Here is a 13047-nt window from a genome sequence, read left to right as displayed (position 1 = left end):
GAGACAGAGACACACCGACAGAGACAGAGAGAGACCAGACACCTGACATGGTAAAACACACACACACTCACAGGTTTCAGTGTCCAGTCCCTCTAGTGGTCAGAATCACAGTGAAGCACTGAGGCAGCAGCTCCCTCTAGTGGTCAGAGACACAGTGAAGCACTGAGGCAGCGGCTCCCTCTAGTGGTCAGAGACACAGTGAAGCACTGAGGCAGCAGCTCCCTCTAGTGGTCAGAATCACAGTGAAGCACTGAGGCAGCAGCTCCCTCTAGTGGTCAGAGACACAGTGAAGCACTGAGGCAGCGGCTCCCTCTAGTGGTCAGAGACACAGTGAAGCACTGAGGCAGCAGCTCCCTCTAGTGGTCAGAGAGCTCACACACAACTATCATCAACGACTCATTCACAGGAACCTGAGGATCAAACTGAACCTCCTCACTCACAGACGATCTCTGCTGCAAAGTCTAAAACTCTCAATATAGAAATCAAATAATCATAAAAGGCAGAAAGTTAAGACTATAATGAATCCAGTACATCGTGTCAGAAGTAAAAATACTCGAATAAAAGTCCTGCATTAAAGATTTGATTTACTAAATATTAAAGTTAAAGTACTTTATACAGTATCGTACTGTATATAATGATCCTCTTTAGACTATTATAATGCAGATTAAATCACATTATTTGAGTTGTTACTTCTTAAGCACTAACACACATATACGTATGTGCAGTATATACAAATATACACTGACAAATACCAGATCTCACATCAGATCTTTACTTTAATTCCCGATAATGATGAAAAAAATCATAATGCTATTATTCAAATGAATCTTCATTTTCGTGTGTTTTGTACAGTACAGAGAGCGAGTCTAACTAGAGCTGTTCATATTAAATGATTAAAGTGTTTATTTATTGACACGTGTGTATTAATAACATGTACATTTTTGTATTTTTGAATATAATGGTTATCGTCAATACCTTTATATCACAACACCTCGAGAGTATGAACATTAAGCTCAATATTAAGCTTGAATAAAAAAACAAACATTTCATAACTGACAAATCCTTCACAACAACATGAATGATCATAAATCAAGATGTGGAAACATCTGATTCCCATGAACTATTAATCTGTCAGGAACATGGTGAGTGTAGGCAACTCGCACTAGAATATATACACACACACACACATATATGGGTTACACATGTTTAATGTGAATATTTGCATTCAACAGAAGTCATGAAAGAAATGAAAGTGCGGTGAAGTGAAGGTTCAGGTTTTAAGACACAAAAGTTCATCGTTTTTATGATCCTGGTTATAAAGTTCAGTCCTCACACCAGCACATTCTCCACTTAGACTTCTCAGAACTCTGTGTGTGTGTGTGTGTGTGTGTGTGTGTGTGTGTGTGTGTGTGTGTGTGTGTGTGTGTGTGTGTGTGTGTGTGGGGTAAGGTGCTGATGAGGCGGGTTCCAGGTCTTTGAGGTGTCATGGAGGATCTGGTAACAGTGTGGTCTCAGTGTCACAGCTGAGAGTAAATCACATGGTTCAGTGCTTCAGTGACCAGCTAGCTTGTCCGTCTGCAGAGCTTGTTAGCAGCTCATCGTCTCCGGGGCTCCAACCTAAACGCTGCAATCTGGAATTATCCAGCGAAATAAGAAGCTATTAGCTTTGATGCTAACGTTAAACTGGTTACAGATAGAAAGGCCACCAGTGAGTCATCTCCTCATCTCGCCTGTACTTTAGCTTTCCGTATTAGCAACATTTGCTCTCCATCTCTGGAACGCTTTGCCGATACTGTAGCTCGCTAGAGCCTAAAAATCACATTTCATCATCTCACATGTATGTGTCACAACTTTAACCACGACTCTGAGATGATTCCTGTTTGCCAAATAAATTCAAGAAGAAAAATGAACACGTCATCAGCAGCAGAATCCATCTGGATTCAAAAGGAGCTGCAGCGAGTCCCTGATCACAGCTCAGAAACACTTCTGCACATGCTCAGTGAAGCCACGCCACTGTGACACCCAGCGTGGTACGCTGGTCATCAGGGGGGGTCAAAGGTCAGATGGTTACATCACCTCCATCCAGCAAACACAACTCTCACTTTCAGGAAACACCGACCGAGCAGCCAATCAGAGAACACGTGTCATCTGCACAGACGTTGTGGAACTAGTGGTATGAAGAAGATTTATAACTTCATTCTCACGTTGACAGAAGATAGAGGACAGGCGACGCAAGTCGTCAAAATACATTTTCAGAATTAATTCATCTTTAAAGTCATTTTTCAAGCAAAAACATTGACTTGTTCCAGCTCCTCAAATATGAATATATTTTAGTCCAAAATGTTTATTGATCTGAAACCAACGGCTGCAAAACATAAATACATAAAGGAGGGAGATGATGACGGTTGTTAATAACTTCTCCACTTCAACGTCAGTGTTTTTCTTCTTCTCTGCTGTTTATGTTCGTGTGTTTTGAACGGTGGTTTCTCTCGACACAGCAAACAGCTGCCGAGCCATCAAGGTCCAGTCCATCATCCTCAGCTTCATGCTAACACACACCGCACTGCTGTGTGTGTGTGTGTGTGTGTGTGTGCGCGCATGTGTGTGTGTGTGTCTGCGTGTGTGTGTGTGTGTGTGTGTGTGTGTGCGCGCATGTGTGTGTGTGTGTCTGCGTGTGTGTGTGTGTGTGTGTGTGTGTGTGTGCGCGCATGTGTGTGTGTGTGTCTGCGTGTGTGTGTGCGCGTGTGTGTGTGTGCGTGTGTGTGTGTGCGTGTGTGTGTGCGCGCATGTGTGTGTGTGTGCGTGCGTGCGTGTGTCTGTGTGTCTGTGTGTGTGTGTGTCTGCGAGTGTGTGTGTGTGTGTGCGTGTGCGTGCGTGCGTGTGTCTGTGTGTCTGTGTGTGTGTGTGTCTGTGTGTCTGTGTGTGTGTGTGTCTGTGTGTCTGTGTGTGTGTGTGTGTGTGTGTGTGTGTAGATGGAGGGTCGTTAACCCTCTGATATGGAGGGCTTAGATGAACAATGGTCGTATTGAGGAGGAGGTTTCCCCGCGTGGCCTGCCGTGGATGGAGGGTTATGGAGGGGTGTGTGTGTGTGTGTGTGTGTGTGAGATGGGTGCTGGTTTTGGGGGTGGGGGGGCGGGGGGGGGGGCCCTGATCCCTGCAGCTGTCGCCTGGCACGCTCCGGCCTCGGGAGGACCGACAGCTCACGTCACCGCCGAGTGTCCCGCTGCAGCCGCCGGCGGGTTGAGACGGAACGTGTCACAGTTGTGAGCCGAAGAACCAGCAGCTGTCAATCTCACTCGCAAAGTGGGCGACACATAAGCCCCTCCCACCTCCGAGATGGACGCTCATCAAGAGACTTGCATCTTACCCACAATGCTTTGTGATCCCCTCTCATTGTATCTGTATGACAGCACACAAGACATAAAGAACATGGTGACTGGCTCCTCCAGCTCATTGGCTGATCCCTCCACGTATTACATCACCGCCGGCCGGATCGCGTTGCTCAAAAGTCGGAATATTCACGGCGACATCTGTTCAATTAACAATCCGAGGCCTGATCGATGTGTGCCAAACCGCGAGAGCAGAGGCTCCTCCTCCTCCGGCTTCTTGTTCTCTGTTCCTCGGCTCACAGTTGGTTTATTATTTATCTGCCGCCGTCGAGCCAATAGTTGCTGCTCGGCCTCCGTGACGCCACCTGTCACGTCACGTCACTGTTGGACTGTTGGTTCCTCGACGGTGTGACGGTTCCTCAGGTTGAACTGGACAACGTCAAACATTCCTACTGGACCGTGGCCACGGAGACCCGTTCTGGCCTTTGTTTAGGAGGAGACAACGAGTAAAGAGCAGACGACACAACATTTGAGATGTTTTAACTCTCGTTTTAACGTGACTCACTCAACAGAGTGAGTCACGTTAAAACGAGAGTTGTGAGAGGATGGGGGGGGGGGGGGACAAGCCGCCATAGCATCGATGAAGAGGAGAAGATCTGACCCTTTGGCTGATTGTCACTTCTTCTGTTTGATGAACCAGAACCGGACCTCCCTAACAGCAGCAGTTGTCCGTCTGTTAAAACCTGAAACATCAGCACAGAGACGTGTCCTGATCCTCTTCCCACCTCTTGGTCTCGTGTCTTCGGAGGCCGTGAAGCTTCCTCCCCGTGTGGTCACTCGTAAACTCGTCCTCGTGTCGGCCGCTCGCCCAGCGCGTTAAAGAACATCTCGTTCAAGAACATCTCGTTAAAGAACATCTCGTTGAAGAATAAAAGGCCGTTAGCTTTGGGACGGCGCTCGGAGAAAACAACACGTCTCAAACACAAACAGATGGTTTCCGCTTGTGGGGCGAGTCCTCGATAATCAGCAGGAAAACAAAGATCTTTTCACAGCTGACGAGGTTTCATTGGCCGTTAAAGGAGCCAGAGCGCGTTCAGTCGGGACACAGAACGTCTGTGCATCCTCACTGAAGGACTCTTCTTCTGTGGTGGTTTCCTTTTTAATGGAAACCAAACGCGTGTGGAGGATTAAGAGGACGAAGGGGAGACCAGATCACTCCACGTGTGTGTGTGTGTGTGTCAACCGACACATGAATAAAGTTGTGAGTCTTTGAAGCGTGAAGAGGCTGAAGTGTGTTGACCTCAGGTCCTCCTCGGGTCCCTGCAGACTGAACCAGAGGGTCAGTTCACTCAGGGAGGCGATGACTCGGGTTCACTCGTAATGCTTCTTGTGTTTGTCACGTTTTGAATGTTTGAACCGGACACTGAATGGTTCAGCTGTGAGACATCATGAAGAGGTCATGTGATCGACCCTAACCCTGACCCCACACACAGGAAACAAAGATGATCAGATGATCAGGAGGAGTGGGAGGCGGCTTCTGAATACTTGTGTCAATCTGATGTTTTAATAAATGAGCAAAGAAAGTCTGCAGTAAACTATTCTGCTGTGATTTAACTGCAATAACCGGAGAGGAAGTGACGCTGAAATAACGAGAGAATGAAGTCTGAATTCATCTTTTGTTAGTTCTCTCCTGAAGACGACAAGTAAACATCTTTCTGAATGAGTTCGGATCTATCGGCGCTAAGCTAAGCTAACATTGTAGCAGCTCCATCAACACTCAACACTTGGTCATCGAGGCGTAAATACGTGAGTTTACTGTTCGTACCGCTCGTCTATCGTTTACGTGTCTATAGATCGTTCGTCCGGTCTCTACTGATACGAGGTATCGTACCACGTCAGTGACGACAGGAGGAGAATCTCAACGCTGACGCTCAAGTTTTGTGTATTTGCGTTCTTTGCGTTGCGTCATTCGCCTCTTCGCTGCGCCCGGCGTGATCTCGCTCCATTTGCATCTTTGCATCGACGAGCTCGACTCAGGAGGTCCGGGCAGCACAAGGATTCCCCTCATTATTAACGGGACGAACAAACTGAACCATATCTGCTGACTGTGCTCTTATGTTAAAGTAGAGTTGGTCCATTGCTGGGTTTGCCGGGTCGAGTCCGGTCTTAAAGCGGTTTGATTAAAACCTTGTCAATTATGAAACGTTCTGACAAATGAAAGAAAGCAACCTGTCCCCACGGCCTCACATCCAGGTGGAGGTGATCTTCACTGTGTCGAGCTGAACAGAGATGACAACAAGACATTCGTGAGTTTGTGGAACATGAAGTCATGAAAAGTGACTTTGAATGGAAGTCAATGGGCAGAACTCCTCCTTTAGTTTGGTAAAAAGATAAAAGTTATGTTTCAAGAGTTAGAAAGACAGTTAAACGTTCAGATCCTGGTCCAGGACCTGGAGGACCTCTGACTGCACGGGGTTAACGCGTCCCAGGAGACACACACACACACACACACCCCCCCCCCACACACACACACACAGACACACACACACACACACACACACTTCAGCAGCCTAATCCCCCCAAAAAGCAGCAGCTTTACTGTAATTCACGCCGCAGCTGTCCGCTGCTGGAAGAATCGGGAAATTGTCCGGCACATGTTCAGCTGCAGGAACAAATGTCACGGAGCGCATACAAAAACAAGATGGACTCCTGAACACACACACACACACACGCGCACACGCACACGCACGCACACACACACCAGTGTTGGCATGATGTACAATCGGAGGGGGGGGGGGGGGGGGCAGGTGGAGGCTGCCAGAGGTTTTATAGCAGTGTGTGTGTGTGTGTGTGTGTGTGTGTGTGTGTGTGTGTGTGTGTGTGTGTGTTGGGGTTGTTGAGGTCGTGTGGCTTGTTATCAGTTGACTGCTGTTGAAAGTACCTTCTGTCCAATCAGATCATTAGATTTGAGGATCAGGTAGAAACCTGTATCCTGGTTTCAGAGGAGGTTTGATGTAGAATCAGTACAGAGACCATCAGAGAGAAGATGGTCTGTTTCTATAGAGTTGTTCTTGATGCTCGTCATCGGAGCCACCGGGTCGGATTCTGGTGAAACCAGATGAACTCATGCAGGTTCACCAGAACCTCCTTCAGCTCAGACTCCAGCAGAGACCGATCCACCGTGGACAGACCCAGATCCTCCAGCAGAGACCGTTCCACCGTGAACAGACCCAGATCCTCCAGCAGAGACCGGTCCACCGTGGACAGACCCAGATCCTCCAGCAGAGACCGGTCCACCGTGGACAGACCCAGATCCTCCAGCAGAGACCGGTCCACCGTGGACAGACCCAGATCCTCCAGCAGAGACCGGTCCACCGTGGACAGACCCAGATCCTCCAGCAGAGACCGGTCCACCGTGGACAGACCCTGATCCTCCAGCAGAGACCGGTCCACCGTGGACAGACCCAGATCCTCCAGCAGAGACCGGTCCACCGTGGACAGACCCAGATCCTCCAGCAGAGACCGGTCCAGAGACCGTGACTATTCCAGAGGAGATGCTACTTCATGATTTATAGAAAGTCTGAATAAAAACACATCATAACTGCCGATCAGGCACCAGAGGGCCGAAACGTTCAGGTGGTTCTTTAAATTTAAATTCAGACAAAACATTTCGTCCTCGTGTCTCGGACTGATAAACCCAGAGAGAGGCCTGCAGAGTGTGTGTGTGTGAGTGTGTGTGTGTGTGTGTCACACATTCCCAGCATGTCCTTGGTCTTACTGAGCATTAGTGGACACATTTACCAGCATGCCAGAGGACTCATGAAGCCGGCTGCAGTGCTCAGCTCCTCCTCCAGGGGGAACCACTGAGCTGCTACTGAGTCTCTGGATTCAAACCGTGAGGGTGTTAAAGTCTCAATAAAGCTTCAGATAACGTCTACAAAAGCATGTCTGAACATGTTTGTGTATTCCAGGCACAGAGGAGGGTCTAACAAAAAGATGCATGATGGGAAATGTAGAATCCAGTGTTTGTAGAGTCTGAAAAGTCAGGATGTTTTGTTTTTGTTTTGCATTTCAAACGCCCTCTAAACCTCGTTTTATAATTAATAACATTTTAAAGATGCCAAATGTTCTGAAAACGTGACGGTACTCGTTTGTCTACGGTAGATCCTGAGGATCGGGATCAGGACTTGAGACGACAGAGAAAACTTCCTTTATAATGTTATAAATCTGTGCTGAAATCTGCAGGAGAGCTTGTTAGCCGTTAGCGGTTAGCGGTTAGCCGTTAGCAGCCGGTGGGCAGCACATTCCAGGAATCAGGGATTAATAATACATTTGTAGTACGCAAACGATAATAAAGGAGTGGATGTTGAAGTACATGAGATTTGTAGTTTTCTTTTTTACCGTGATATCGAATTGGGTATCGAGAATTGTTGAATTTCACTGGTTTTAGTCTCTGGTTTTGTGACGTCCTTCTTGTTTGTGTTCCAACGTTTCATTTATTTTGTTCACTAAACTCTTCTGCTTCTGTGTATTTGTTTTACATTTCAGTTTTTCTGAATATAAAAATACTCCAGCCCATCACAAATACACCTTTAAGTATGTTCTCCATTTAACAGTAAGAGTAAGAGACAAAACAAACGTTGATCCTTAAACATCAACTGGACAAACTACTCCCGGTGTGTTCGGAGGATGAACCCCGTCTGTGTCTCAGCATCGTCCTACACAAACACCACCGGCGTCCTGCTGAACGAGCAGCACTCAAACGCCTCTCGGAGAGATGATTTGTGACGCTCTTGATATTTGGCTCGGACACAAAGCGCTCTCTCATTTTACATTTCAGGCATTTCGCTGACACACTTCATCAGACGGCAGAGAGAATCATACAAACACATGTCAGGTTGTTCCGTTAGCGGGGGAGGATTTTATCCCGGGTTTGTGATACGAGTGGATGCAATCTGACTTCATACCATCATTCTGTTTGAATAACACACATGGAAGGTCATTCATGACTCAATGCGGCGGACGGCTGGTACCAAGAATCACTTATCAAATATTACAAACTGTAGTATCTAGAGTTATACTTTGTGCAAAATGCTGCAAATTTCACACTCGAAATATTCTTTCTAGAGTTCTGCAGGAATGAGACCCGAAAGCAGAAACGAGTCAGTATTTGTTCACTTCCTGTTTCCTCGTCTGGAGATCAAAGTGTTTCTGGATTGAGCGGGTTTATGCGACACTCAAACATCATAAAGGTGGAGTTCATTCGTGAAGATATCTTCATCATAAACAAGATTATTTTCTGCAATAATCCAAAATCAAATGCAAGAATCCCATTAGCTTTTTAGTGGAGGGGAACCAGTGTGATGCTAACTTCCTGTTAGCCTACAAAAATACGTTAGCACTCTATTCTGGCTTCCACTAAACATGCAGCATTTGTTATTTTGAGCACAAGAAGAAGAGGGTAACGCTGCGTGTTCATGAGAGTCCTGACGCATCTCTTCCTGCCCCGACATACCCAGAGAAAAGGTCTCATACGCGGGCTGCCGGACCCTCGGTGTGACGCTCCAGACTGAAATAGCGTCACAGAGTCATCCATCACACAAGTAGGCCAAAGGGAAACCACAGAGATGAAACCCAACCCAGCGGGGAACATCCCAGAATACTCCTGGATCCACACTCGCACATTTTTTTGAAGTGTAAAGTTTTTTCAGTTCATTTCTGCAAAGGTCGACCTTAAAAATAGATAATTACATTTAGTCAACTTCATTTTTTCTTGTCTTAAATTACATTTTCAGATGGTGCGTTCAGGAACACTCTGACTTCTGAGGCCTTAAAAGCACCGTATCAGTGACATGATGTCAGTAAATCAAACCCAAGAGACAGATTATAAGGAAACATGTTTTGACGGGAATGATTTCGTCGTTTCTTCCATCACAAAGGGTCAAAACTCAGATATCAGCGTGTCCTTGAATGCACCAAAACAAAGTATTTGAATGTATATTTGAGTGTATAATAATGGTAAACGATTAAGGCTAAAATGTTTCCTGTAATGAATCATGAACAAATGAATAAATTCACTGAACATGAGCAGAAGTCAGCAGACTACATGTCACTCGGTTCATGCGCTATAATAATCATTATAACTATTTCTGGAGGTGTGTTTGAGAACACCACCCTGGCATCAGATATTTGGGGCTCCTGCTGAACAGCAAACCTTTAGAATTAAAAAAGAAGCTTCATTTGAAACTAGTCTGTGCTGCTTATTTTTGTTTCTGTCTTCGGGGTTTGACCTTCGCTAAGCCCCGCCCACTGTTGATAGGCCTGTCAATCATCACAATAAGGCCTTTTTTAACAATAGTAGTAGTGAGAGATTTACCAACGGAAATAACGTCACATTTGGAGGGATACTCCGATACCACTTCTTTAAGTACTCAAAAAGACCACTGAGTACTTTCCACGACAGTACCAATACGAGTACTGAACAATAACTTTGTTCCCGACATCTTAACATTTAATAGTTGACATGAGTATTTGAATTTTTATTATCAATATTCTTAGATGATTATTGTCATAATTTTTATTATTTTTATCATCATTGTTGTCATTGTTATTACTGATATCATCATTATTATTAGTCTTATTGTTGTTGTTTTTAACACACTGGTAGATCGGTTTCTGTATCGTCAGCTGTTATAAAACGGTCTCTGAACTAGAAGCAGCTGGTCCAGGACCAGGTTCGGGTCCAGGACCAGGTTCGGGTCCAGGACCAGGTTCGGGTCCAGATGAGTGACTTGGGTCGGGTAGCATCGACTCTAGGATCACCGCTAAACACAGAACTCCATCTGCTTCCACTCAACTCCACCGTGAGAGAATCACCTCCTGACTTCAGACGCCTCAGAGAGAAGCTCCTCCCGTCTGAAACTGAGCCCAAAACAAAATGAAAACAAAACAAATCAGCAGACACTTCCCAGGCTCCATTCATAACCATCCCATAAGAAAATAACAAAGCTATTAGTGCTGATCATCAACCGTAAACATATCAAACAATCGGCGTGGCCCAGATGGGGAGGATTATGTGGCCTTAGAGTCATTACCATCATATCCTCTCCTTAAGCTTTCCAATTGCCTCCTCTCAGCTGCGTTGTAATTCCTCGCCTCGGATCCTTTTCCCCGTATTAAAACTCGCTTATTAATGCTTTTGTTTCGGCCCCCTCCACTCCCAGCGTGATGAATCAAGCGGGTCGCAGCGCTGTGGAAACACGCCGGCTCTGGCGGGGTTTCTCCCTAGGTGGCGGTGGGACGAGTTGGGTTGTGTTCTGTGCTCCTTTGAAGTGAGGACAGTGCATGTTTCATGGTGAAAGTGGCTGTCAGAAGTTCGGGGCCCGGAGCTTATAGCTGGCCGTAACCTGAGAGCCAACAGGGGCTTAGGCTTCCCCCGCCACAGTTTTGATATCAATTAGATTTGTGGTCACCTGATACGGCCGAGGGCCCGGTGCTGAACATCTGCACGGGATAATGAGAGGAGGAGGAGGGTCGTGGTACCTCGGCACTGCAGCAGCACAAACATGAAAACATCAGCCCAACTTCTGTTCTCACAGAGATGAAAACAGAATGAACGATAAAAAGACGTCAGAAAACAGAGAAATAAGAAGTTAAAGGAGACGACGTCAAACTGCTCGTCTGACATCAGAAACCAGGTATTTGATAAAGAATATTCTGATATTTCATTTCACCCACATCTCGCTGTCCAACACTCAATATTTTCATTATTTTGAAGACCGAAACTTGCAGCCAACAGCATCCAACTCTATCATCACTCTCAATGAAAACAACAAAACAATCACATTTTATTTAATTGAGTAAATGTGACACGTCAGGAAACTAGATACATCAGCAGGTGAAAGCTGCTGCCTTGCTCAGAGGCTCTCTGGAGGAGCTGCCTTGCTCAGAGGCTCTCTGGAGGCGCTGCCTTGCTCAGAGGCTCTCTGGAGGCGCTGCCTTGCTCAGAGGCTCTCTGGAGGCGCTGCCTTGCTCAGAGGCTCTCTGGAGGTGCACGTTTGCTGTAGTAGTCTCACGAGTGTTGACGTGCAGCAGCTCTGCTGGCGAACGTCTCCCAGCTGGATGTTGTAACGAGATGACGGGAGGCAGACGGAGCAGAGAACTACGTCTCCCAGCAGCCACCAGGAGAAACAACCACAACACATTCAACAGAAGAGCAGATTGTAGCAGCAACGTCCTCTTCTGCTCCACTAGTTCTGGAAACTATGTTTTCACAATTTACAACCTTGTGAATGCAAATTATTACAATTTAGTTTTTGCCAATTTTTGGAAATCACCACAATTTCCTAATTTATCCCAAATACTATAGTCAAGCATGCATCACTTTACATTTAAAGGTACCCAAATTGGGTGGGTGTTCGGTTTTTCCATTCTGGGATTCGGATCTTCGTTGTTGTTTTTGAAACTCCTCGTTATTACAAAACATACTTAAAACATTAAGGAGAATATTTTATTCAAAAACAATAGCATTAAAAAAGCAATAGTGCAAAGGAACAGTATCCCTCATCATGAATGCCTTTGATTCAACACAAAGACGTATTTTATGGCGTAAACCTGTCGACAAAAAACAAACAGAAGTAATAAAACTTCTAAATGTGAACGACAAAACTACTGAGATGATTATATAAGACTGAATGGGTTTCACATTATGAAGTATGAAGTATTTAGATTGCAGTTCTAACTTAAAACACTATGTTAATAAAAAATACTTGTTCTTAATTCAATAATATTAGAGTCAAACTGCCGATTAGCTGCTGAGTATTTAAACCAGATTGTAGTGTTTAGGAGCAGCCGGTCACTCTGCAGGTGTTTTGTTCCTCCTCCCATCTTCCCTGACCTTTGACCCTCCCTCTCCTAATGAAGCTGTTCTCCGTCCCGGCGGCCATCTTAGCTCTTTCCCCCTCTGATCATCTCAGCACATCTCTTTCCTCTCAGCGAGCCAATTAGAGGAGCCGAGGAGCTCAAACTGTGTCGGACGTGTCAACAGCTCTGTTTTGATCGGGGGGGATGAGAGCGTCTTGGTCTCCCAGCTTAAAGGGGATTGGTGAAGAATGTAAATTTCGGGTCAGCGAGGACAAAAGGGAGGAGGAGGAGGAGGAGGAGGAGGAGGGAGGCTAAGGTTACCGAGACAGGAAAACACCAAAGTCAAGTGTAAAGTCTGAGCCGGCAGTAAACGCAGCACGCAGATGTTTACGGCCTCTGAAGGAACGTGCAGTTGTTTCAGTTATCAGGTGCAAAGACGTACTTCTGTACTGAGGCTGTCAAATGAATGTCTTGAATATCTATTTTTTGTGCATAATATCCACGACTTTGTGTCCTAACTGGTTATGAGCTGAACCGTCACCTGAGCGCCAGCGTCTGTGTTTTGATGTTCCAATGAGGAGAGACACAGACACTAACACCATAAAGATTCATGTCTTTTGTTTCACAGCATCATACTCTGCATTGTGACGTGCTTTCTCAAATAGTTGTCTTCCAAAATATATATTGTCATACACTGTTGATCCGTACTGATCACAGATTAACATTAACCATCACACTGTAAATAAAGTTTATCGTTAACCATCACACTGTAAATGAAGTTTAACGTTAACAATCACAGTGTAAATGAAGTTTAACGTTAACCATCAGAGTGTAAATAAAGTTTAACGTTAACCAT

General features: G+C 45.7%; 1 protein-coding gene across 1 annotated transcript in view; it reads right to left on the bottom strand.

Moving 5' to 3' along the window:
- LOC306782539 (voltage-dependent calcium channel subunit alpha-2/delta-4-like) overlaps nucleotides 1-12274 on the bottom strand; it is a gene marked incomplete at its 5' end in the record, with an annotated part of 70632 nt that extends 58358 nt beyond the window's left edge. Inside the window, one exon of the mRNA XM_079275949.1 lies at nucleotides 12226-12274. Coding sequence (XP_079132075.1) covers nucleotides 12226-12274 — 49 coding nt within the window. The remainder of the gene's footprint in view (nucleotides 1-12225) is intronic.
- Nucleotides 12275-13047: the final 773 nt, after the last annotated feature.

The sequence above is a fragment of the Melanostigma gelatinosum genome (genome assembly GCF_949748355.1).
Source record: "Melanostigma gelatinosum genome assembly, chromosome: 1".
NCBI classification, from domain to species: Eukaryota; Metazoa; Chordata; class Actinopteri; order Perciformes; family Zoarcidae; genus Melanostigma; species Melanostigma gelatinosum.
Note: the sequence above shows the minus strand (reverse complement) of the source record. Positions and strands in the feature narration are given on the sequence as shown.